The 23,965-nt window shown below is 40.9% G+C and overlaps 1 protein-coding gene across 1 annotated transcript in view; it reads right to left on the reverse strand.

The window, feature by feature from the left end:
* Positions 1–23,965, reverse strand: part of cpped1 (calcineurin-like phosphoesterase domain containing 1) — a 59,884-nt gene that overhangs the window by 15,550 nt on the left and 20,369 nt on the right. Inside the window, exons 3-5 of the mRNA XM_026179077.2 lie at positions 15,977–16,149; positions 15,051–15,182; positions 14,800–14,932 (exon numbers count right to left, since the gene is read on the reverse strand). Coding sequence (XP_026034862.1) covers positions 14,800–14,932; positions 15,051–15,182; positions 15,977–16,149 — 438 coding nt within the window. The remainder of the gene's footprint in view (positions 1–14,799; positions 14,933–15,050; positions 15,183–15,976; positions 16,150–23,965) is intronic.

Here is a 23,965-nt window from a genome sequence, read left to right on the forward strand (position 1 = left end):
CTCCCTGACACAACCACAGAGGAGAGTGTAGACCTGGTGACACTGGAGGCACGCAGTCACCATTAATCAGCGATTGCTGTTATACATGCAATGTGTGTGACAATCGATCCTGGTTCCTGGTTAGAAACTGATGGCAAACCTCTGTCCTACCCCCGTCACTCAAGAGCCAATCGACAGCCAAAAAACAAGAGAACGTCTTGTTTTGCATTGCTGCGCTGGTGCAGTTTTTCCTCCCATTATCACCAAGTGTGATTGTTGGGGTTTCAATGTATTGTTGTAGAGTTATTACCGGACAAATAAAGCCCTTAAAGGTGACGGTGTTTGGGAGTTTGTGGTACAGAAATAAAACTGAATTAAACTGAACTGAAACTGTGCACATAAAATTAGAACGTGCTGGGCAAAAAGGGGTTTAAATGGCTTTTGGGGCAAATTTAACCTGTAAGAGATTTGACCGAGTCTATAAGTGCAGTTTCTATGACCCAAGTGCATGCATTCACCCATCCATCTATATTCCCTATTAACTGCTTGCCCCAATTCAGTGGGGATGGAGTCTATCCCACCTCTCTTAGGGCAAAAGGAAGGTAGGGCACACCCTTAATAGGTAGCTAGTCTATCACAGGGTGAACACAGACAGCTTCAGATTAGGTGCAGGAATTGCTAAATGGTTGATGAAAGTCACTTGAAAGACTTTGATGCTGCCAATTCTCAAGGAGGGAGAGCAATAACTTAATAAAATAAAACCCAAACTTGAAAAAAAAAAAATCAGCTACCAACAGTGGACGCAGCCAGCCGTTATTTGTTCAACCGTCCATTGTCATTAACTGTAACTTTTGCATCTGTGTGTGTATATATATATATATATATATATATATATATATATATATATATGAATGATAGAGCCCAGAACATGATATTTTGAACTCACTTTGAAAAGTTAACAGAACAATTGATGAACATATTTGATTATTGAGGCGTAGCAGAGAGAGGTGTTTTTTCTCCTGTCCTCCTGATTCCAGAACCACAGCAAAACCACGGAGGGGTTGGCGAGAATCCAGGAACCAACCACCAGAAAGGGGAAGTCAAAAGAAGCACAGAGAAACCTCTCAGAAAATTTGTTGTTTAGGTTGTATAGAAAATTAAAAGCTCGTTAGACAGAGGTTATAATGTGAGTATAAAAGTAATGAAGAGTAATGAGAGGGACTTTAGTAATAGTTTGCAGGATTTCTATGTTATGTAAATTGCCCAAACACAGTGTTCAGGCCGGATATGCTCTACCCGTTAAAGGGGGAGAAGAAACCAGGAGTAAGTTTTAAAGAGGAAATGGGTTAACTCTATAGAGGCCGTTTCCAAAGATTGACAAAAATAATCTAGGACCTTTTACCAGAAAAAGCTAATTATATCTGTTTTTAGTTCACAGTAGTTATTGAGGAAGTCAGTTAATTAGGTTAACTAATTTTATTAGCTAAAAGGGGGAAATAAACATATATTCTTAATGCTTATTTTCTGTTTATATTGTTTTATAGAGCCCAGTGTAGGAAAGCGCCCTTGTGAGTTAGAATGTAGGCCAAAAGTCACAGAGTAGACTGCACGTCTTGTGCAGAAACAGGAAGTATAGAAAAGCGGAACTAAGTAATCTGTGTGTCGGTGTGACGCAGTGCAGAAATATATATACGGATTTAGCTGGCAAGAATTCAGACCTGAGCGTGTGTGTTCGTGTGTTCAGGCCTCCATTTCTGGAAATGTAAAATAAAGATTATTTTATGAGCTTGACCACTCTGAGTCCAGTCTTTCTCTGTCACCAAAAGAATTCAAAAGAATGGAATTTAATAGTGGGAACTCACTTCCCACAGCTTCACAGAGCAGCAGCACTGGGGTGACATGAAAGCCTATGGTAGCTCAGCACAAATAATCAGTGCTAAACACAATTTTTAGCTGAAGCGTCCACTGACAAGTCAAAAGAGTCTGCCCTTTATTAGTAGTTCTACCATTCACTATGCTATTAGCACTACCTTTCCTGGATTCTGTTTCAGTGCAGTAGTACCTGAAATGATACATCTTGACCTATGCAGCCCTGGTATTCATTCTGAAATCCCAGTGCTACATCCTTAACAACTTCCACCTTTGGATGCGTTAGAAAAAGAGACAAAGACAGACTAAGAGAGCAAGAAACAGAAAAGGCAGAGCATTACTCAGGCTCATGATTAAAACAATGGGGTTAAAGGCTTAACCATGCCCTCTTATCAAATTCCCAGTGGGTGATAAATGTGTCTTCACTTTTGAACAGAGTAAAACCCTTGCTGATAAAGACAACCAACGGCAAGAGAGAGAGACTGTGAAAGACAGAGAGGCTATGCAGAGCAATACACTGCTTATCTTTGCTTCTAATTACCTATTGTACAACTCTTCAGCCGCTAGTAATGCTGGGAATTCCAATGAAATTCTGTATTTTAATTTTGTTGGGTTATTTTTTCCCCCTCTACACGTAAACAGGTTTGGAGGTGAACAAAGGCAGCAGAGAAGTGTGTCTGTACATTCATCCATCCCAGTGTGTAAGTGAGCTCATCCTTAATGTAGAATATAAACCTTGCAGGAGGAGAGAGAAGAAGGAGAGCAAAGAAATCTAATTACAGTACTCCATCTATAAGGAGAGGCGAGGCTGAGAGCACTGCTGGGATTTTGATACTCCACTTGCCGCTGAAAAGTAGACAACAGACCCCGGCGATGGGAATTCAATCTTCTCTGAGGAGTTTCTGGGTGTGCGTAAAACCTGTTTTCTCTAAATTCAACATCCTCGATGAGTGTAAAAGCCTACAATTTTTGCATGCCTTTCTTTCTCTACTTGCAGTATCTAATTCTGTCTGCGCTGGATTTATGTACTGTGGAAAAAAGGAAAAAAGAAAGAAAAAGAAGCAAAAGTGAGGTACTTTGACATAGTGTACAGATACACAGACCACACTTAAAGATATACAGATATGCAGACATCAATGAACATACTGATACTAGTCCAAAATGAACAGTAAGGTTAAATTAAGGTATTAAGTATTTAGGCCCCTGCTTGTCCTAAACATGATGTGCATATAAAACTTATACTAATGATCACAAAGTAATGCTTATTAGCCAAAAGCTGAGGCTCCAGACTACTCTAAGATATTTCACTGTTTTTGGTATCTTGGCTGTGTGAGCAGATATCCCTAATATGAACATCTCATGCAAATGGAGAGTGTTAGGTCTAAACATTTAAACTCAGAAGGTTAGTGTTCTCCAGTTCCGATTTGTTGTGCATTTTTCACAGTTTTACCATAGCTTGGCAAGTAGCTGCCAAGTGTTTGCAGTCAACTTGGCATATTTGATGAAAACTATTCGTAACTGTGGCAACCTACTAGCAACCGAAGCAAATGTACAGTACCGTTTACCTTTTTGCGATCAGCAACCACTCCCCAGCTGGAATACAAACTTCTTTGACCAGTGATTACCAAGAGGTCCACTGACTAGTCTCTAGGCCTACATTGATAGGGGTTTAGCAATCGAATTTACAGTGGCTGGCAGCAATTTCCAGCAACCAGTTTGCAACCAATCGCTGGTTAACATTTGTCCCTAGTGACCGGTGGTTGTCAGATGGTCAATGACCAGTCCAGAAACCTTTATGGCTTAAGTCTAAAGGAGTTGCCTCATAGTTTTAAGGTTTTGCCCAATTACTACCAATGAACTGAAACTAAATCGTAGTGAAAAGGTGTTCAACCAGGTATGCCATAATAGAAGATAAAAACATAAGAGCAGTGTGTCCAACTTGTTTTGTTTCATAATTTTAATGAAAAGTCTCCAAAGCCACAAAAAACTCCAGACTTAATTTATCTGTACTTTTGAAATGACTATGTTGCAAAACTCCAAACATATTAAATAGAGAGAGTGAGCTCACATTTAAATGCATGATTTAATATTAACCAAATCACTGTAAAAATCACAAACCATAGTAATTGCTTATGCAATTAAAAACAGGAATTTCTCAATACTAGTCCAGAGGGCGTCATCACTGAGACAGGGTATCATTAATACAAGCTGGAACGCACTTAACAGTTCCCAGTGTGGAACTCCTCGCTCTGATGAGCCAGAAGAAGACTAATTGGTGCTGCACCTTTCCCATGTGCATCTGTGCTGCTGAGATAACGTATAGATACTTAATGTACAATATGTCACGCATAGAAAAACAAACCACTGCACACTAATTTATATGCATAAATCACACACATACACAGACACACAAACTGTGCCGAAAATAAAAAATAGTTGCTCAACAACCACAAGCACACATGTTCTGTGAGATGACGAAGCGGGGAGAAAGACGACAAAAAGCTCTAAAATCTATTAAATGAGATTCTTTGTCTGCAGGGGACTATAATCGCTCTTTCCATCATATGCTACTGAGTGGTTTGGGGGCTGCAGAAAACACAGCGGCAGCAATAACAACATCACAAGTGCTGAACCCAGCAGACGCCACAAAAAGACGCCTTTGGAGTGGTCGGAGAAATCTGTTACACACAGGATGTGTGCTTTTAAGGAGTGAGCTGATGCCAAAGAGACCTTTGCCTAACATCCAGTGATCCTATTACAAGGCCTGTAGTTCAGAATTACAAGAAGGGAGAAAGAGAGAGAGAAAAAGCTGTCCAAGTCAACATCTTCATTCTTGCCAAACTGCTATTTGGCTCAAATATGAACTTGGAACTCCCACCGTCCAAAGACATGCAGCTTGTGGGGATAGGTTAATTGGATAATTCAAATTGCCACTAGGTGTGAATGTGCGAGTGAATCTGAGTGTGAATGGTTGTCTGTCCCTATGTGTTAGCCCTGCGACAGACTGGCGACCTGTCCAGGGTGTACCCCGCCTCTCGCCCTATGACAGCTGGGATAGGCTCCGGCGCCCCCCGCGACCCTGAAAAGGATAAGCGGTAGCGAATGGATGGATGGATGGATGAACTTGGAAACAAGCACCCAAGAAGAATAACCTTAACTAAGAATATCCAAGTTTTCCAGCAAAGTTTGTGTTACTAATACAATCAAACATCACTCATTAAAAGTTTTCCAGCTCTAAATAAAACATGCAATACTTCAGCTGCTTTCCTGTCTTCCAAGGCAAAGCTAGCTAGTCAGAGCTAGTTTCTTGCTAGAGCTAGCGAGTGCTGGCTCTAGCAAGAAACTCATCATTTCCAACTGCTCACTTAATGAAAATTTCAGAAGAAAAATGGCGTCCTTGCTTTCTGTGTCAAAGCTGAGCTGTACCTCAGTATAAATTCCTCAGAGAGAGCGAGAGAGAGGCATGGGAGAGAAGTGTGTTTTTTGTGTGTGTGTGTGTGCCTGAGGTTAATGATGCTGCCCTTTACTGTTATGACAGTAATGATCACCAGAGTGCAAAGCACATCTGGAAGCCTCAGATCACACAGTGTAGCAGTAAGGAAAAACCATAAGGGGAGGGGTAAGATGTGTTAATAACGCACTACAAAGAGGGGGGAAAAAACTGATCATAGCAGATCTACGTCAAAAAGAGACATAATTTATCACACAAGAGAGGAAACATGGCCCGTCAACTAACAGACAGGAAGAGTAGTAACACAGTTTCCCAAGCTCTCTTTTTTTCTTTTGTATGTGTTAATCATATAGTGTGATGATCTGACAGTCGTTTATATCCATTTTGAACTCGCTCCACTGGGGTGTTTAATTATTTGTTGGCCCTGCAGGAAATTTCCAACAGTTCACTCATTTTGAGGCAGAAATATCAAGTTCGCAAAATGCTACTAAATACTATTATGCTACTAAATATTTTATTAATAATATTTTAGTCGCTTGCTATAACGTGGTTCACCTTTCGTAGATTTTTTTTTGTTTGTGTGCAATTTTGCATGCCTTTTGTTTTGTTTTTTTACAGTGCATTGTGTTCTGCATCCCGATTGGCTGTAGACCATTGTCAATCAATCAATCTCGTGCTGTGTCTCCTGTACAGTACAGAATGTGTTCAGCTTGTGAAATTTACATAAATCTTCAATCGCTAGCAGTGTGACTTTGAAGTGCTGCACTGTATGCTTGTAAGTTTTCTCCCCAACAAACACAACAATGTCGGCGAAATGTTTTGCACAGTCAAAGGACCCGTGGTAGCACCCAAAACGGTGGAGGAAGATGCTAACCATTGCACACAAAAAGTTGGGATTCTGGACATGCTAAAGGAAAGTAGAAGTTATTGTATTTTTCGGACCATAAGGTGCATTAAGCGAAACAAAACAGTCAGGTAAGTCAAACTTTACTCAACTCATTCTTCTTGCTTCTTCCACCTCCGTACCAGTGATTCATTAATGTTGAATTCTCTAGCAGCTGCTCTAGTCGCATGTTTTGGACCTAAAACAGGGTTTGATCTTTGGTTTCATTCTATAATACTGGGCTTATTTTTCTACAAAGGTTTGAAGTTTGAGTGTTTAAACAAGAATGAAAATTTTCATGCCTGTCTGAGAAAAGTGTATAAAGTGTTGTGAGGGGTTTTACAGCCTTAAAACATAATAATTTTAAAAACGAGGGACCACTATAATACTACATTGTTTTGCTTTTCCGTCCATCCATCTGTGGCTTGGGAACAACTCACTGTCCCCACCAGAAGAGCTGGAGAAGGTGGCCCAGGAGAGATGTGTTGGCTTCTCTCTTAGACTGCTGCTTCCACAACCCGAACCCAGACTAAGCAAACAATTTAAAAGTTTGTTAAAATAAATAATAAATCTATCCATCCATCTTCTTCCCCTTATCCTTATCGGGGTCATGTGGGGCTGGAGCCTATCCCAGCTGTCATAGGGCGAGAGGCGGGATGCACCCTGGACAGGTCGCCAGTCATCAATCAAATATAAAACAAGACTATTATAGGCACAGCTATGCGCAGTAAATGCTAACATTAGCTTTCTAACATGCTCACAACAGTAATGTTGATGTTTAGCTGGGATAATGTTGAAAATTCTGCCATCTGAACAATTGGAGCTCACTTAGACACTGTCCTCTTTCCAGTGCCTGTTATTTTCTGCCCTGGTAGTGACCCTAATGACTACAGTATCCATGACACAAATGCACAGTAGCAGCTCTATCACAAACTGACATGGAGCCTCAGTGATCACAGTCAGTCTCTTTTACAAGCATGCCTGCAGGACAGACTCCAGCAGACTCTAAGTACAGACATTACAGCATCAGTCACTTCTTGGAGGAAGGAGACCGTTAAAGTGAGAGAGATTAGAGGAGAGCAAAATGGAAAAAAGTGTGTTCTTCATCAATAACTGTCTAATTTCTATTATGAAAGAGTTGCTTTTTGCTAAATCCTCTGATTCCAATGTTGGGACTTATATTTTTAGCACATCTATCAAGAACTAATAGAAATAATAACATGGCTATGTGTTTTCTTATCTTATAGTCAGAATGACTTAGAATCTTCATAAATATGTCAAAATGAAGGATATTTCTAAAGTACATCAAATCAAATCTCTCCATGTGAGCAGGAGAAAGAACACATTCACAGATATGTTCAGAGCAGAGATCGACTTAATTGTTATGCATACATTTATTTATTTATTTAGGACAGTGCATGTTAATGAACATAAATGTAAAAAAAAAAAATTACATGAATGTAAACATACCAGATTATAGTCAAGGGCTAATTTCCATCTGTTGTCCTCAAGCATAAAAAATAGACATAATAATTCATAAAAATTCATCATTCATTCATAATAAAAACTCCATCACCAAACGTACACATACGCACCATTCTGTTCCCAAATAAAACATTAAAACTATACAACTCATACATGATCACACACTTGATTTGTCCATAACCAGTTTTTAACCTTTGCCTTAAACAAATTGAGTGTAGAGCATTCTCTAATGGGTTGAGGAAGACCGTTCCACAGATGGCCTCCCTTGACAGAGAGGACGTTCTGCCCAAATGCTGTCCGTCTGTGGGGTATAAACAAGTCTCCTCGGATTGAAGCTCGAGTGGTCCTGTCTGAGCTTTCTTTATGCCTAATGAACTGCTTTAGTGGTGGTGGAGCAAGGGAGTGTAAGACTTTATACAGTGGGGCAAAAAAGTATTTAGTCAGCCACCGATTGTGCAAGTTCCCCCACCTAAAATGATGACAGAGGTCAGTAATTTGCACCAGAGGTACACTTCAACTGTGAGAGAAAGAATGTGAAAAAAAAAAAATCCATGAATCCACATGGTAGGATTTGTAAAGAATTTATTCGTAAATCAGGGTGGAAAATAAGTATTTGGTCAATAACAAAAATACAACTCAATACTTTGTAACATAACCTTTGTTGGCAATAACAGAGGTCAAACGTTTACTATAGGTCTTTACCAGGTTTGCACACACAGTAGCTGGTATTTTGGCCCATTCCTCCATGCAGATCTTCTCAAGAGCAGTGATGTTTTGGGGCTGTCGCTGAGCAACACGGACTTTCAACTCCCGCCACAGATTTTCTATGGGGTTGAGGTCTGGAGACTGGCTAGGCCACTCCAGGACTTTCAAATGCTTCTTACGGAGCCACTCCTTTGTTGCCCGGGCGGTGTGTTTTGGATCATTGTCATGTTGGAAGACCCAGCCTCGTTTCATTTTCAAAGTTCTCACTGATGGAAGGAGGTTTTGGCTCAAAATCTCACGATACATGGCCCCATTTATTCTGTCCTTAACACGGATCAGTCGTCCTGTCCCCTTGGCAGAAAAACAGCCCCATAGCATGATGTTTCCACCCCCATGCTTCACAGTAGGTATGGTGTTCTTGGGATGCAACTCAGTATTCTTCGTCCTCCAAACACGACGAGTTGAGTTTATACCAAAAAGTTCTACTTTGGTTTCATCTGACCACATGACATTCTCCCAATCCTCTGCTGTATCATCCATGTGCTCTCTGGCAAACTTCAGACGGGCCTGGACATGCACTGGCTTCAGCAGGGGAACACGTCTGGCACTGCGGGATTTGATTCCCTGCCATTGTAGTGTGTTACTGATGGTGACCTTTGTTACTTTGGTCCCTGCTCTCTGCAGGTCATTCACCAGGTCCCCCCGTGTGGTTCTGGGATCTTTGCTCACCGTTCTCATGATCATTTTGACCCCACGGGATGAGATCTTGCGTGGAGCCCCAGATCGTGGGAGATTATCAGTGGTCTTGTATGTCTTCCATTTTCTGATGATTGCTCCCACAGTTGATTTTTTCACACCAAGCTGCTTGCCTATTGTAGATTCACTCTTCCCAGTCTGGTGCAGGTCTACAATACTTTTCCTGGTGTCCTTCGAAAGCTCTTTGGTCTTGGCCATGGCGGAGTTTGGAGTCTGACTGTTTGAGGCTGTGGACAGGTGTCTTTTATACAGATGATGGGTTCAAACAGGTGCCATTCATACAGGTAACGAGTGGGGGACAGAAAAGCGTCTTACAGAAGACGTTACAGGTCTGTGAGAGCCAGAGATTTTCCATGTTTGAGGTGACCAAATACTTATTTTCCACCCTAATTTACGAATAAATTCTTTACAAATCCTACCATGTGAATTCATGGATTTTCTTTTCACATTCTGTCTCTCACAGTTGAAGTGTACCTCTGGTGCAAATTACTGACCTCTGTCATCATTTTAGGTGGGGGAACTTGCACAATTGGTGGCTGACTAAATACTTTTTTGCCCCACTGTATATTAAACACACTCTTTTAAGTTTCACTAAGTTATTGAAGTTCAGTAATTTATGTTTTTTTTAACACATGACAGTGGTGGTGGGAAGTCGGTTTTTTGTCAAGTAGTTTTAAACTTCTTTTATAAATGTTTTCAATAGTTTTAAGTGTTGTTGGACAAGCAAGTGACCAGGACGTCAAACAATAGTCCATATGAGAGATGATCATTGAGTAAAAATAAGTTTTTGCAACATTCATATTTAAATTATTACGTATATGATTAAAATTTCAATTGTTAAATTTAAGTACCTGGGACACTATTTATGTGACTCTTGAAGGATAATGTTGGGTCTAGAATGACCCCAAGATATTTAAATTCTGGAGCTAATTCAAGCGCTACTCCATCCAGGAATATGTTTGACTGCTTCAAGTTTAAGGGGCGTTTTGAAAACTACATACAGACAGTTTTTGAGGTGTTCAACATTAGGCATGAGTCCTCCAGCCAGCTATGCATTAATGCTAAAGCAGCTGTAAGATCTTTTGCCACCTGCTGGACACTATTTGCTTGCGTATATATAACTGCATCATCCGCATACATTTGAGTAAATATATTTGGACAGACTTCAGGTAAGTTATTGATAAAAAGAGAGAACAATAAGGGCCCAAGAACAGATCCTTGAGGAACCCCTGTATCACAGTCTAAATATGGAGATTTAACCCCATCTAACACCACACACTGTTTCCTGTGTGAGAGATATGAGGCAAACCACTGAAGAGCCTGACTGGAGATATTAAACTGAGTCAATCTGGACAACAATATCTGATGGTTTACAGAGTCGAAAGCCTTCTTCAGATCTAAAAATACAGCTCCAACACAGGGACGCTTGTCCAGCAAGCTCTTCAAGTTCTCCACTAACATACACAGGGCAGTATCTGTGGAGTGATGTGCCCGAAAGCAAAACTGCAACGGATGTAATGAGGGTTGGGTGTTTTCTAGGTGAGCAGTGAGGAGTTTAACCACCCACTTCTCAGCCATTTTAGATACGACCGGGAGTATGCTTATGGGGCGATAATTAGCAATGTCAGTCTTCACACCTGCTTTGAGAATTGGTGTAACTGCAGCAATTTTCCAATCTGTTGGAACAATGGAGTGTTTGAAAGACATATTCAAAACATGAGTTATTGGACGTACAAGCAAATCCATATGTTCCTTTAGGAAGTTTGTGTTAATACCATATACATCAAGTGCTTTTGATTGTTTTAAACCTGTAATTAGTTTAGCAACTTCAGTGTCTGAAATATGAGTGACGGTGAACAAATTTTGACCAACATCATTCACATTATCAGAGCATACAACTGAGTCAAAGCTCTGACTGATCTCCTTAACAGATGAAATAAAGAAAGTGTTTAAGTTACTGACAATAGATAGAGGCTCTCTAACAATAGAGTTATTTACATAAAGTTCAATTGTATTTTTGCTTTTGTTTGAATGACGGCCAAGTAATTTATTTAAGTGTTGCCAGATAACTTTACCATTACCTTTGGCTCTTTCAATTATATTTATATAAAATTTTGCTTTGGCCTGTCTCAAACTTCTTGTTACTTTATTCCGCATTGAAGTAAATCTCTGTCTATCCAGAGTTAGACCTGTTTTCAGGAACTGCTTTAGTAATTGATCTCTTGTTTTCATTAAATTCTTGCACTCTTTGTTTAACCAGGGCAAATTAGATGTTGTCTTTATTTTTTGTCGACCTCTAATGGAGTATGTTGATATAACATATGCAGAATTGTGGATCATCACTACACAATAAAGGCTCCCAGTTAACTGATGCTAATGCTTCTGCTACATTTTGTCGCTGACTTCTTGGTATGAATTCATAAAAGGATCTCCTATTAGATGAACTTTGAAAGTCATTCTTAACCCGTGATTTTATAAGTTTTCAAGAAAATAATATAAAATTGTGGTCTGAAATACCAGTGATAAAATTATAAGATTTAATAATTCGCTCGGGCTTATTACTGAAAACCAGATCTATTTTAGTTTTAGAGTGTCTTGTTATTCTTGTGGGTTGTTCAATGTGTTGAGTAAAGTTCAAAGTCTCCATTATGTCCTTGAGTGTTTTTCTGTCCTTTTCACAGTCCCAGTTGACATTAAAATCTCCCATTACAATTATTTCATTAGACTTATTATTTATAGCATGATATTTAAGTAATATCTGTAGTTGTTCATAAAAAATATTCTTTGCGGAAGGAGGGCGATATAAACAGATCAACGTAAATGACATTTCTGGGGAAAGAGTGATTTTAACAGAAATATGTTCTATTTCGACATCTATTGGTGAACTAAGTAAAGAGCAATCCAGGTGTTTTTTTACATACACAAGTATTCCTCCTCCTCTTGTTCCAATTCTATCCCTTCTGAATACTGTGTATTCTGGAAAGACAACCGCAGACTCAGAAGAAGAACTTGTGAGCCAAGATTCAGAGATACCCAAAATAGAAATATTGGAATTGCTTAGAATATGTTCCAGTTGCTCATGCTTTGGTAACATACTGCGAATGTTAATGTGTCCACATAGAAGCCCCTTTGGTTTATTTTTAGTGTCCCAGATTAGTTTAGCCTGATTAAATGTCTTGCAGATCTTTGTTCCTCTGTAAATTTTAATAGCAGGATTTCTTGTCCTTTTGTTGACAATGCTATGAGCATTTAATGATGAGAAACCCTTTACTGGAGACTGTAGTTTGGGTACAGCAGGTGGGGGCCCAGGCAGCCGCGTTGGGGGCCAAGGCAGCCGAGGTGGAGGCCCAGGAAGCCTAGGTGGAGGTCCGAGCAGCTGAGGTGTAGGCCCAGGCAGCCAAGATTGAAACCCAGGCAGCTGAGGTGGAGACCCAGGCAGCTGAGGTGGAGGCCCAGGCAGCTGAGGTGGAGGCCTGAGCAGCTGAGGTGGAGGCCCAGGCAGCTGAGGTGGAGGCCCAGGCAGCTGAGGTGTAAGCTCAGGCAGCCGAGATTGAAACCCAGGCAGCCGAGTTGGAAACCCAGGCAGCCGAGGTGGAGACCCAGGCAGCCGAGGTGGAGACCCAGCTAGCTGAAATGTAGGCCCAGGCAGCTGAGTTGGAGGCCCAGGCAGCCCAGATTGAAACCCAGGCAGCCGAGGTGGAGGCCCGAGCAGCTGAGGTGAAAACCCAGCTAGCTGAAATGTAGGCCCAGGCAGCTGAAATGTAGGCCCAGGCAGCTGAAATGTAGGCCCAGGCAGCTGAAATGTAGGCCCAGGCAGCCGAAATGTAGGCCCAGGCAGCCGAAGTGGAGGCCCAGGCAGCCGAAGTGGAGGCCCAGGCAGCCGAAGTGGAGGCCCAGGCAGCTGAGGTGGAGGCCCAGGCAGCCGAGGTGGAGGCCCAGGCAGCTGAAATGGAGGCCCAGGAAGCTGAAATGGAGGCCCAGGCAGGCCTAGGCTAACTAGGCTAATTAGTTGTAGCCAGTCCAAATCACTGATGTTTGAATTAGGTCCAGGATTTAGTTCTATATCACCAGCCAAAAGTAGCATCAGAACAAGTTTCAGAATCTCCAGCGACAGACGTGGTATATTTGATTGTTCATGTTTACCTGGGGGTGGTCTAGCATGACCACAATCCAAGAATCTTGTGAACAAAAGATGTTGACTCCATTTGGCTGGGAAAGTGGTATAATTATCCAGCTTTCTTGGACATGTCGAACTCCACAGAAGATAAAAATGTATAAAAACAAAAAGACAAGTTGATGTCAAGATCCAGGGGTTTTTAGATGGTTTTTTGGCAAACGCACAGGACCTGCCAAGCTGTGTGTCTGCACCCTAGCAGCCATCTTGTTCTCCAATCTGGAAAACCAGATTTTTTCGTTTTTTTTTTAGATCAGACACATATCTATAGTTCATCTTTCTTATACAACAATCTGACTTCAGACTGATTACTGAAAATACCCCTTGAGACCCCTGACCTGAAAAATTCTCAGACAGCGCATTCATCTGAAGAAGGGAAAAAGGCTTATACTCATGATAAGAGTATAGATAAGAGTCAGAGGAAACATGGATACTGAGTATTCTTTGCCTTGCTGTAATAAAGGAGTATCACACATCGCACTTAAGCGCCTGAGAAAATCATACCATATATTTAAAAATCAGCACGTCTGCACGTCTGTTGTCAGTATGAATCTATGTGCTCGTAGTTCATGGAGCGCTTGCTCTGTATGTGGCCCGTGTTTATAATTGCTAGCAGGGCACAAGAGTGCGGGTAAGAAAAAGGGCACCAGCTCATTCTACAGCAATACCCTCCTGCTCATGATAAGAAAAAGCTTGTAGAGACTGCCCTTTAAAATTTTAAGCAGTGTTGCCCTGGAGGAGAGATCAATTATGAGAGAGAAGGGTCATCAGACCAAGACGGGCCAACATGGTTAAATATGTGCAGAAATAATGGATGGATAATGAAATTAAAACCATCCACCGTCTGTCACCTTGATGCATGATTGAAAAGCTCGGCACTGAGTGGTGGCTGCTGTCAGTCAGCAGCGCAAAGCTGGCTGACGCACCTTCGCTGAGATTCTGCCTAAAGACGTGTTGTCCTTGAGGGAGGGTTATTTTTTTCTTTTTTGCCCACTACTTTTGTATCGTTCTCTTATAAGCTTACAACAATGGATTGATTAAGGATTTATTCTCCTTATAGGAAGTGAATGGAATAATTAATTCAATTATGTCTGCATTGTGTGTGTGTGTGTGTGTGTGCCAACAGCTCTTCCTGAGGCTGCTGGATAATGACATATTAATCCTCTGGGCTGGGATCTTAACTGTGCTTCAGTGAGATATGCTTAAAATGAACAGGTTTAATAGGAATAGCAGCTAAGGCGTATTAAGACAAGAAACTTAAGACCACTCACATTGGCCTAAATCCATTATTCTAAAAGAAAAGAAAAGAACAAATAATAATGCTCTTATTTCAGAGCTGTGGAAGCCAGAGATGCTTGACATTTAAGATAGTAAAATTGATTTATCTATTCTGCGACTTCTAATTCTAACCAAATGCACAAACCTGAACTAGGCTGCCAATTTTTAACCAGAGGAAATCAGAAAACCCCCATAATTTTCTGTATTCTGGTCTCCTACCTGCTTTCTTGAACCTGTCCAGCAGGTTTTGCCTGACTGTCCTCTGCAGGTTGAAGTAGTCATCCTCTTCATCAGGACTCTTTAGGTACAGGGGAATGTGCTGAAATATCAGGATGTGTTTGGGTTTAGGTTCCTAAATGGAGACAGATGTGAGCGTTGATTACATCACAAGATCTCTAAAGACAGAAATTCAAATGATGTGCCCACATGGCTTAAAAAGGCTCAATCACGCTGGGGTCATGCCATCCTACCGTAGAAGAGGAGGAGGATGCTCTGCTCAGCTGCGCCTCCAGCCAGGCCTCCTGAGCCTCCCTCAGCTCAGGGCAGGCCGAGGCGTCGAAGAACAGCTGGGAGTTCAGAACCAGGCAGAGAACTCCGCCCACCTGAGACGGCAAAAGTGTGAGAAAAAGAAAACAAGAGAGGAAAACAACAACTTGAATTATTTCCCATTTCATCTGCCGTCCCTACACCCAATTTAATATTATATTCCTATAGATTATCCAAAACCTAACTGCTGAAAATAAAAATGTTGGTGAATGCGGTGTGGCAAAAACACTCCAACCATGCAGAATTTTAGCAAAATACCTCTGGCATGCATTTTAAACTACATGTATAAAACTCATTAGCCATGTCCCAAATTGCAAGGCCTTTAAGGAACCATATACTGTCCATATACTATGCATTCTGGTCTTATGTTAATAAGACTCTAAAAAAACTTTGCAATCCTAATTAGTAATGCTTTTAAGTTTACCAACTGTGTGCCCATGGCACCACATCAAAGTTTGTTATGTTACCAAGAAACAGTTGCTATAACTGAAATATGCATCATCACAAAGCTCCCTTGTACAACTTCTGGTAAAAGAGGTCTAAATGGCCACCATAAAAACTGGACCACACCGTGATATACATATATTTTTTAACTGCAATATCAAAGTACAGGGAAGTCTAATGCACAAAAGTAGTCTAAATGACATTAGCTATACATGCTGAGGAAAATAGAACCAAAACATATTTAATGTCACACACCAAAACAGGTGCAGGGTTTTTGGTCCTTTGCTATTCTTAATCCTGTGAGAGCAGAGATGGTGTTCGCAGGTACCCGTCATTATAATATTCCATTCATCCAACAACCACTGCTACAGGCTGCTACTACTAATTATGGTTTGTGTCTGCTTACCCAGAAGCTGAAATAGTCATCCCCCCACTCCCTGCAATACTGCTCCACTGTGCTGGGAGTGGGGGTGTTACCCAGGTCATGGTTTCCACTGACAAACACCAGAGGAATGGAGGGATCGGTCCCCTTCAAGGCTGCCTTCAGATCTTTCTCCTGACCTTCTCTAAAGGGTGTACCTAAAGGAAGAATAACAGAAAACCTATTGTCAACATGGCATGTGTTACTGTCACACATATGATTAAAGGTAACATAAAACCAAACAATTTACGACCTGGACCTAAAAAAACAGATGTTTGATTAAGAAAAGCATTCTACTGTATGCGGGTGGAAATGAGCCAAAGACAGCCTAAAAGTGTGAATGAGGACAACGTGAGAGTGAGAGAGAGATTATATGGATGATGATGAGAGCGCTCAAAGGATGATGAATGCTCAGTACAGCTCGACTTCATATCACCATGGTTACTGACATGATTAGTGGTGCTCTGGCGGTATCCTCTCGGTCCACATGTTGCAGGCAACAGCTGTGTAGACCGCTTTCCAGATTCAGGTTTGTGAAGACATACGAGGCTATTTGCTTTAAATACACCTCCCCCCCAAAAATTTTAAAAGTGCTATAAGCCTGGAGTTCACAAAAAGGGTAAACATCCAAAAATGGGTAATGTTCTGAGCCAAATTAATTCAATCCCAGAGTGTATAAAGGGCAGAGAATGGGTGACTCTCAAATCTATTTATAACTTTGAATTTATATCAAACAAACCCATCAGCCCCTGCTCTTGTGTTATCCCCGGTCCTCTCTCTCTCTTCCCTCTCATATTTCTTTTCATTTTTATTCATCTGAGTAATTATTTTACTGGCCTAGTTTTGGAGCAAATCTTTCCTCGGATATTTAGATAGGGCTCATTACATAAGAGCCTTTCCCCAAAGAACATCTTATTCGTGACAGTGGGAGAAAGTGTAGAGTTTAAGAAACATTAAAAGGGAAAACATGGACTGACGTTTATACAACGCTCTTCCAATCTTACTGACCACTTAAGGTGCTTTGTAGACTGCAAGTCACATATCGACTTAATCTACGCAACAAAAGCACGTTATCTACCCTCAACTACGGCTAATTTAGAGCTAATTAACCAAACATTAATATTTTCAGACTGTTTGAGGAGGTATTCAGAAAGGTGCCAGCCAGAGTTTGGACCATACGCTGTGAGGCAACAGTACTGCCACTGGACCACCATGCATCCTGGAGCTGTCACTTGGTACTCCTCTGCAGGTAAAGCTTCCAAACGTAAAATATCTAATATACTTGTTGTTCATGATCATGGAGTGAATAGTCCTTTTGGTTGGGCCCACTTTCATAACATCATTATAGTACCACTAGTAATACTTTCAGTTTTCTTTTCTTTTTGCGGACATGGTACTATTGACCGTGTAGTCAAATTACTTCTGAACTATTGAACAGCAACACCATGTCGCTGTGGATGAGTGCAGGTGGAGAGTTTGACATTTATTTGGAATTTAATGCTAAAATGAGTCCAAATTCAACTGTAGCCCACTGAGCTTCCTTGTAAGTATGCTAGATTTTTATTCAATGTTATTCACCAAAACAAATGAGTTGTTAGTTTTGCTCCAAGATAGAATTTAATTGCCATCCTATAAGATATTCCACAACTATCACGAAAACAAGCAAAAAATTTACTTTGTGCGAAACACAAATGACATCAAAATAATTTAGTTCTGCATGAATAAAACTGCCTTACAAATTATCAATAAGTAGATAAGTGGTTTTTCTCTGATGCCAGCACAAACTCAAACTTGCTTTTTTCGTTCCCTGTTGACCTGATATTTTCAAGTATAATCCTGATGAAAGGAAATGACAGCTGAAGCCACAACAAAGCGGATTAATTATTTCACAATATTTGACCGCTGCCACAATTACATACAAACAAAGGCCGTCTCACTAATGAAGTTTAGATGAAAAACCGGGGGCGCAAAGATTGTTAGGCAACTGTTCCAGCTGATAGCACTCTCTGCAACTTTGCTGCTACAGACAGATTACAGTACCTGATTTTCTTTGTTTATTTACAAGTTTTAATTTGCATGAGGTCATTTTCTTTAGGATTGGCGAACGAGAATCAGTCTACTGTATATTTTAGCACCATGAATATGCCCCTTAGGAAGGTACCTGACCTTGTCAGCTGCTCCAGTGGATTTGCTCAGTGGAATAGCAAAACATGTTTATGCTTGACATCGCCTAAATGTGAATACATAATAGGTAATCAAGGGAGATTCCACATTAGATACAATTGATCTTTCCTCTGTGTGTGTGTGTTGATGTTGCATACTCTTATCTTCGATTACAAATGCCAAAAAACAGTTAGGACGCTTTACAAAATGTAAATAAAAACAATGTCATTCACAATAGATTATTCACAACACATCCAATGCAACTACATATTTAATCCCTGACATATCCTAATATAAGAAAAAGTGCAATTTCAACAGCAAGTCTCAGTTTTGCTACAGTGGGGCAAAAAAGTATTTAGTCAGCCACCGATTGTGCAAGTTCCCCCACCTAAAATGATGACAGAGGTCAGTAATTTGCACCAGAGGTACACTTCAACTGTGAGAGACAGAATGTGAAAAAAAAATCCATGAATCCACATGGTAGGATTTGTAAAGAATTTATTCGTAAATCAGGGTGGAAAATAAGTATTTGGTCAATAACAAAAATACAACTCAATACTTTGTAACATAACCTTTGTTGGCAATAACAGAGGTCAAACGTTTACTATAGGTCTTTACCAGGTTTGCACACAAACCTGGTAAAGGTAGCTGGTATTTTGGCCCATTCCTCCATGCAGATCTTCTCGAGAGCAGTGATGTTTTGGGGCTGTCGCCGAGCAACACGGACTTTCAACTCCCGCCACAGATTTTCTATGGGGTTGAGGTCTGGAGACTGGCTAGGCCACTCCAGGACTTTCAAATGCTTCTTACGGAGCCACGCCTTTGTTGCCCGGGCGGTGTGTTTTGGATCATTGTCATGTTGGAAGACCCAGCCTCGTTTCATTTTCAAAGTTCTCACTGATGGAAGGAGGTTTTGGCTCAAAATCTCACGATACATGGCCCCATTCATTCTGTCCTTAACACGGATCAGTCGTCCTGTCCCCTTGGCAGAAAAACAGCCCCATAGCATGATGTTTCCACCCCCATGCTTCACAGTAGGTATGGTGTTCTTGGGATGCAACTCAGTATTCTTCTTCCTCCAAACACGACGAGTTGAGTTTATACCAAAAAGTTCTACTTTGGTTTCATCTGACCACATGACATTCTCCCAATCCTCTGCTGTATCATCCATGTGCTCTCTGGCAAACTTCAGACGGGCCTGGACATGCACTGGCTTCAGCAGCGGAACACGTCTGGCACTGCGGGATTTGATTCCCTGCCGTTGTAGTGTGTTACTGATGGTGACCTTTGTTACTTTGGTCCCAGCTCTCTGCAGGTCATTCACCAGGTCCCCCCGTGTGGTTCTGGGATCTTTGCTCACCGTTCTCATGATCATTTTGACCCCACGGGATGAGATCTTGCGTGGAGCCCCAGATCGTGGGAGATTATCAGTGGTCTTGTATGTCTTCCATTTTCTGATGATTGCTCCCACAGTTGATTTTTTCACACCAAGCTGCTTGCCTATTGTAGATTCACTCTTCCCAGTCTGGTGCAGGTCTACAATACTTTTCCTGGTGTCCTTCGAAAGCTCTTTGGTCTTGGCCATGGCGGAGTTTGGAGTCTGACTGTTTGAGGCTGTGGACAGGTGTCTTTTATACAGATGATGAGTTCAAACAGGTGCCATTCATACAGGTAACGAGTGGGGGACAGAAAAGCTTCTTAAAGAAGACGTTACAGGTCTGTGAGAGCCAGAGATTTTCCTTGTTTGAGGTGACCAAATACTTATTTTCCACCCTGATTTACAAATAAATTCTTTACAAATCCTACCATGTGAATTCATGGATTTTTTTTTCACATTCTGTCTCTCACAGTTGAAGTGTACCTCTGGTGCAAATTACTGACCTCTGTCATCATTTTAAGTGGGGGAACTTGCACAATCGGTGGCTGACTAAATACTTTTTTTCCCCACTGTACGTGACAAAGAAATGCTGCTGTAATAAACGAAAGAAATCTGTCAGCATGTCTTTTTGGGATTAAATTGTAGAAGATAAAAGGTGTAAATTTACAGAACAGGTTTTACCGTCAGAGATGCAAGCTTTTTATCTGAATGCTAATAGCAAGTCAGCTAGTCTCTCTCCTCTTAGACCAGAAGACGCGGTGTCCATGCTTTCCAGTTATCCGCTTTGCCTCGGTCCATTTTAAATGAGTTTGGATCTAGTCAAGACAGCAGTGTTTCTGGATCATTTTCACATAAAGCTTCTTCTTTGTATGATACAGCCTTAACCTGCATTTGTTGATGTTGCAGGAAACTGCTCACTGACTGCGCCTGCGCACAAGATCACGGGAATACACTTCTGATTTTCGACCCTGTCAATTATGCACAGAGATTTCTCCAGATGCCCATGTTTACTTCAGAAAATCTCTGAGATGCTCTTTTTTTATACTCGATCATATGCTGACATGTTAACAGTTAAACCAATTAACTGTAAAATGTTCCTCCAGCTGTTCCTTTTTAGCAGCACTTACTTTTCCAGTCTTTTATTGCTCCTGTCCCAATGTTTTTCAGACGACTTGCTATTATTGATATTTTTCATGAAGCAGTAAAATGACTCAGTTTAACCATTTGACATGTTTTCTATGTTCCACTGTGAATAAAATCTGTGTTTGTGAGATTTGCAAATCATTCCATTCTGTTGTTATTTACATCTTGCGCAGTGTCCCAACATTTCTGGGACTGAGGTTCTATCGAGCACTTGAACAGGCTTGAAAATGTAAAACAACTGATAAAGTTTGTACAGCTAACTTTATAATTGAGTACTACTTCAAGTTTCCACCGCTGTTTTGGATTTATTCGACACTCGCGTCTGTCTGGAAACCTCATCTGTCATGCACGGTAGCAGATGCGAGAGTCGAAATCGGAAAAACGCACAGATTTATGAGGTGGTGCAGAAATGGAGGCTTTTTCCAAATATGTTGTAAAACATCCAGTGTCTCTGTGAGACCGGAGAGAACGACAACAATAGTCGAAAAATGTTGACGTCCTCTGCCCTTTGAGATTGACTGTCACGCTGTGCTCGACTACCCTATGCAACGTTCACACTTATCAAATGTACTGGATTTTGGGCTCAACAACAGCATCTAGCCACACTTACGTTTCTCCTGATAAATAAATGTGAATAAATAGCACTGGTTGCGACACACAGTGGCAGGGACGCTGTGCTGCCTTCTGCTTCCTCTCACCACCACCTGCCTGCCCTCAATTACAGCCATCTGTTGACATAGTACAAGCATGAATCAACAATCTCTGTGACACAGCTCGAACCAATCCTCATCCAAGCCCCATCTGCATTTAAGATATCTTGCTCCAGCTAACAGTGATGTGTTGTGTGAGTGACTGCAGTAAGATAAGAGGCCCAGTGAAACAACTGCAGCTCGTTTGGATGAAGATGTGTTGCTGCACTTGAAAGGAAATTATTTTTAAGTCACAGATGGGTTTTTTCTGTCTGTAGCAGCAAACAGGAACAACCACTGTGTCCTTCAATAGACCACAATCTCTCTCTCGGTTATTTAGTGTAAATCTTAATTTAGAATTATCTGGTTACATTAGCCGTGCATTACGTTCTTCTTCACTTCCCTTTTAATAGCACTATATGTAATTTGCCCAAATGGACGCATAAAATATGAAAGAAGTGGTTAAAGCAGATGTGTTGTGCATCACTAAATGAAATAAATGATAAGGATTTTTCATATATAAGAAATAGCGAGAAATTCCATTTCATACAAACATTTTTAACGCCAGCACTGTCTTGCCCTACTTTCCTCCCTGCAATATGCAGCACATGTAGGGTATACGCAAATAAAAACACAATGCTGCTCTCCACTCCCCGTGGGGCTCTAACTGAAAGGCCTTGTTCACTTAATGAGATTGCAACACTGATTCTTAAAACCTGACAGGAGACTTTGGCAGGTTCTCATTGAGCCTGTCCAACACTGTAAGCACTTCTCTCAATTTCCTTTAAAGACTGGCTGTCGAAGCTGCACTGAGTCCTCAGTGCCTGGGGTCTTGCTGTTGTATACATTTTCTACACTTGAACAACTGTATTTTGTGGCCTCTATATTTGTGACTAACTCAAGCATGCATCGACATGTTGTGCTTGTGCTGATGTGGCACTGGTGTTTGGCAAGATCTTAGTGAAGATGTTATATTAAATACTTCAGACAATCTCACAAACGCAAAATGAGGTAAATAGTGTTTAGTACAGTTGCCCAAGTACATATTGGCAACTGATACATCTGCCCTGTACAAACTATACTGTACTAATACTAGTCGACAGCCCCCTTAAATTTACACTCACAGGCTGATTTATTAGGTACACTTTGTTAGTACTGGATTGGACCAGTAAGGAAAGCCTTAATGCTTCGTGGCATAGATTCAACAAAGTTGCTGCAGATTTGTTGGTTGCGCAGCCACAAATTACATCCCAAAGGTCCTTTATTGGACTGAGATTTGGTGACTGTGAAGGCCATCCGTTTACAATGCCATGTTAAAGTGACTAGTTTAAGAAAAACTAAGCTTTGTGACATGGAATATTACCCTGCTGGAAACAACCATCAGAAGATGGGTACACTGTGGTCATAAAGTAAATCATGACCTTATTGTGTCTACATGCCTAAATGCATCGAGTTGTTTCCATGTCATTAGCTAATTAGATATTTGCATTTACAGGTGTTCCCAATAAAGTGGTTGTGAGGGTATTTTGAAAGTTTAGCTGCTGGTAACCAAGCTAACATTCAGCTGCCTCTCCAGAGCATCTCTCGTTCCACCATTGAAAGCATCATGGATGGGACTCTAACTAAGCAGGCATGGACTGCTGCTTGTGATAATAGATCTGCTTCAAGCTGCAACACGGGTGGAGAACAGCTTCATAAGCAGGACAAATAGCTGCAGTCCAGAACCATGAAGCCGGACTCCATGAACACAAGTAAAGGTTTTTTGAGAAGCAGCCACAGTGAGTATTTTTACCATTAATTATGGCTGAGAAAAAATTCACAGAAAAACACTTTAAACTCCAAAACTTGTGAACTATCATCTGAAACATGCTGCGATTTCTTTGCTAAAGATAACCTCAAGAATTAATTTTCTACAGTTTCAATCATTTTTAAGCCTGCACTGGTTAAAGGTAACATTGTCTCTTCACGTTTTCTCTGTGCATTACAATTAATGTGATTAGTTTGTTCTTCCAAAAGCGCAGACTCATCAGTACTAGTGACCTTACCTAATGCTGCCTTACCAAAAAAGATGAAGATGTGTAAAGCTTGCAACTGAACTCAACAGGTGGGATCACTGATGTGTCTGAAATGAATTTCTTTGAAAGGGCAGCAGGCCTAAAAGTTATAAGATAGTATTAGGGACTGAGTGGAGCTCTCTGTCACCCAAAAAGCAGTCCCAGATCTGATTAAGACAACGTTATGCCTGAAACGCAGCAGCCAATGCAAAAACACAAAAGTGTTTATTGCTGTTCCGACCTTCAGGCCCAGAGGATTGGCTCATGGAAAGAATGTCTAGACTACTATATTTAATCACACTGCTACCATAATTTGGACTCGGATAAGGCACCAAAACCCTGTTTTTTTAATTCTTTGGAGTCAATCAACTGGTGATTGAAATCAGCCAGATTCCACTTGATCCACTGTGAGGTCAGACTTTTACCACAAAACAGAATAAACTAACAATTAAGTCACCCAAGAAAACTGCAGTTAGTTAGGGCTGCTCGATTATGGCAAAAATGATAATCACGATTATTTTCACTGAAATTGAGATCGCGATTATTT

The sequence above is a fragment of the Astatotilapia calliptera genome, chromosome 8 (assembly GCF_964374335.1).
Source record: "Astatotilapia calliptera chromosome 8, fAstCal68.1, whole genome shotgun sequence".
NCBI lineage: Eukaryota > Metazoa > Chordata > Actinopteri > Cichliformes > Cichlidae > Astatotilapia > Astatotilapia calliptera.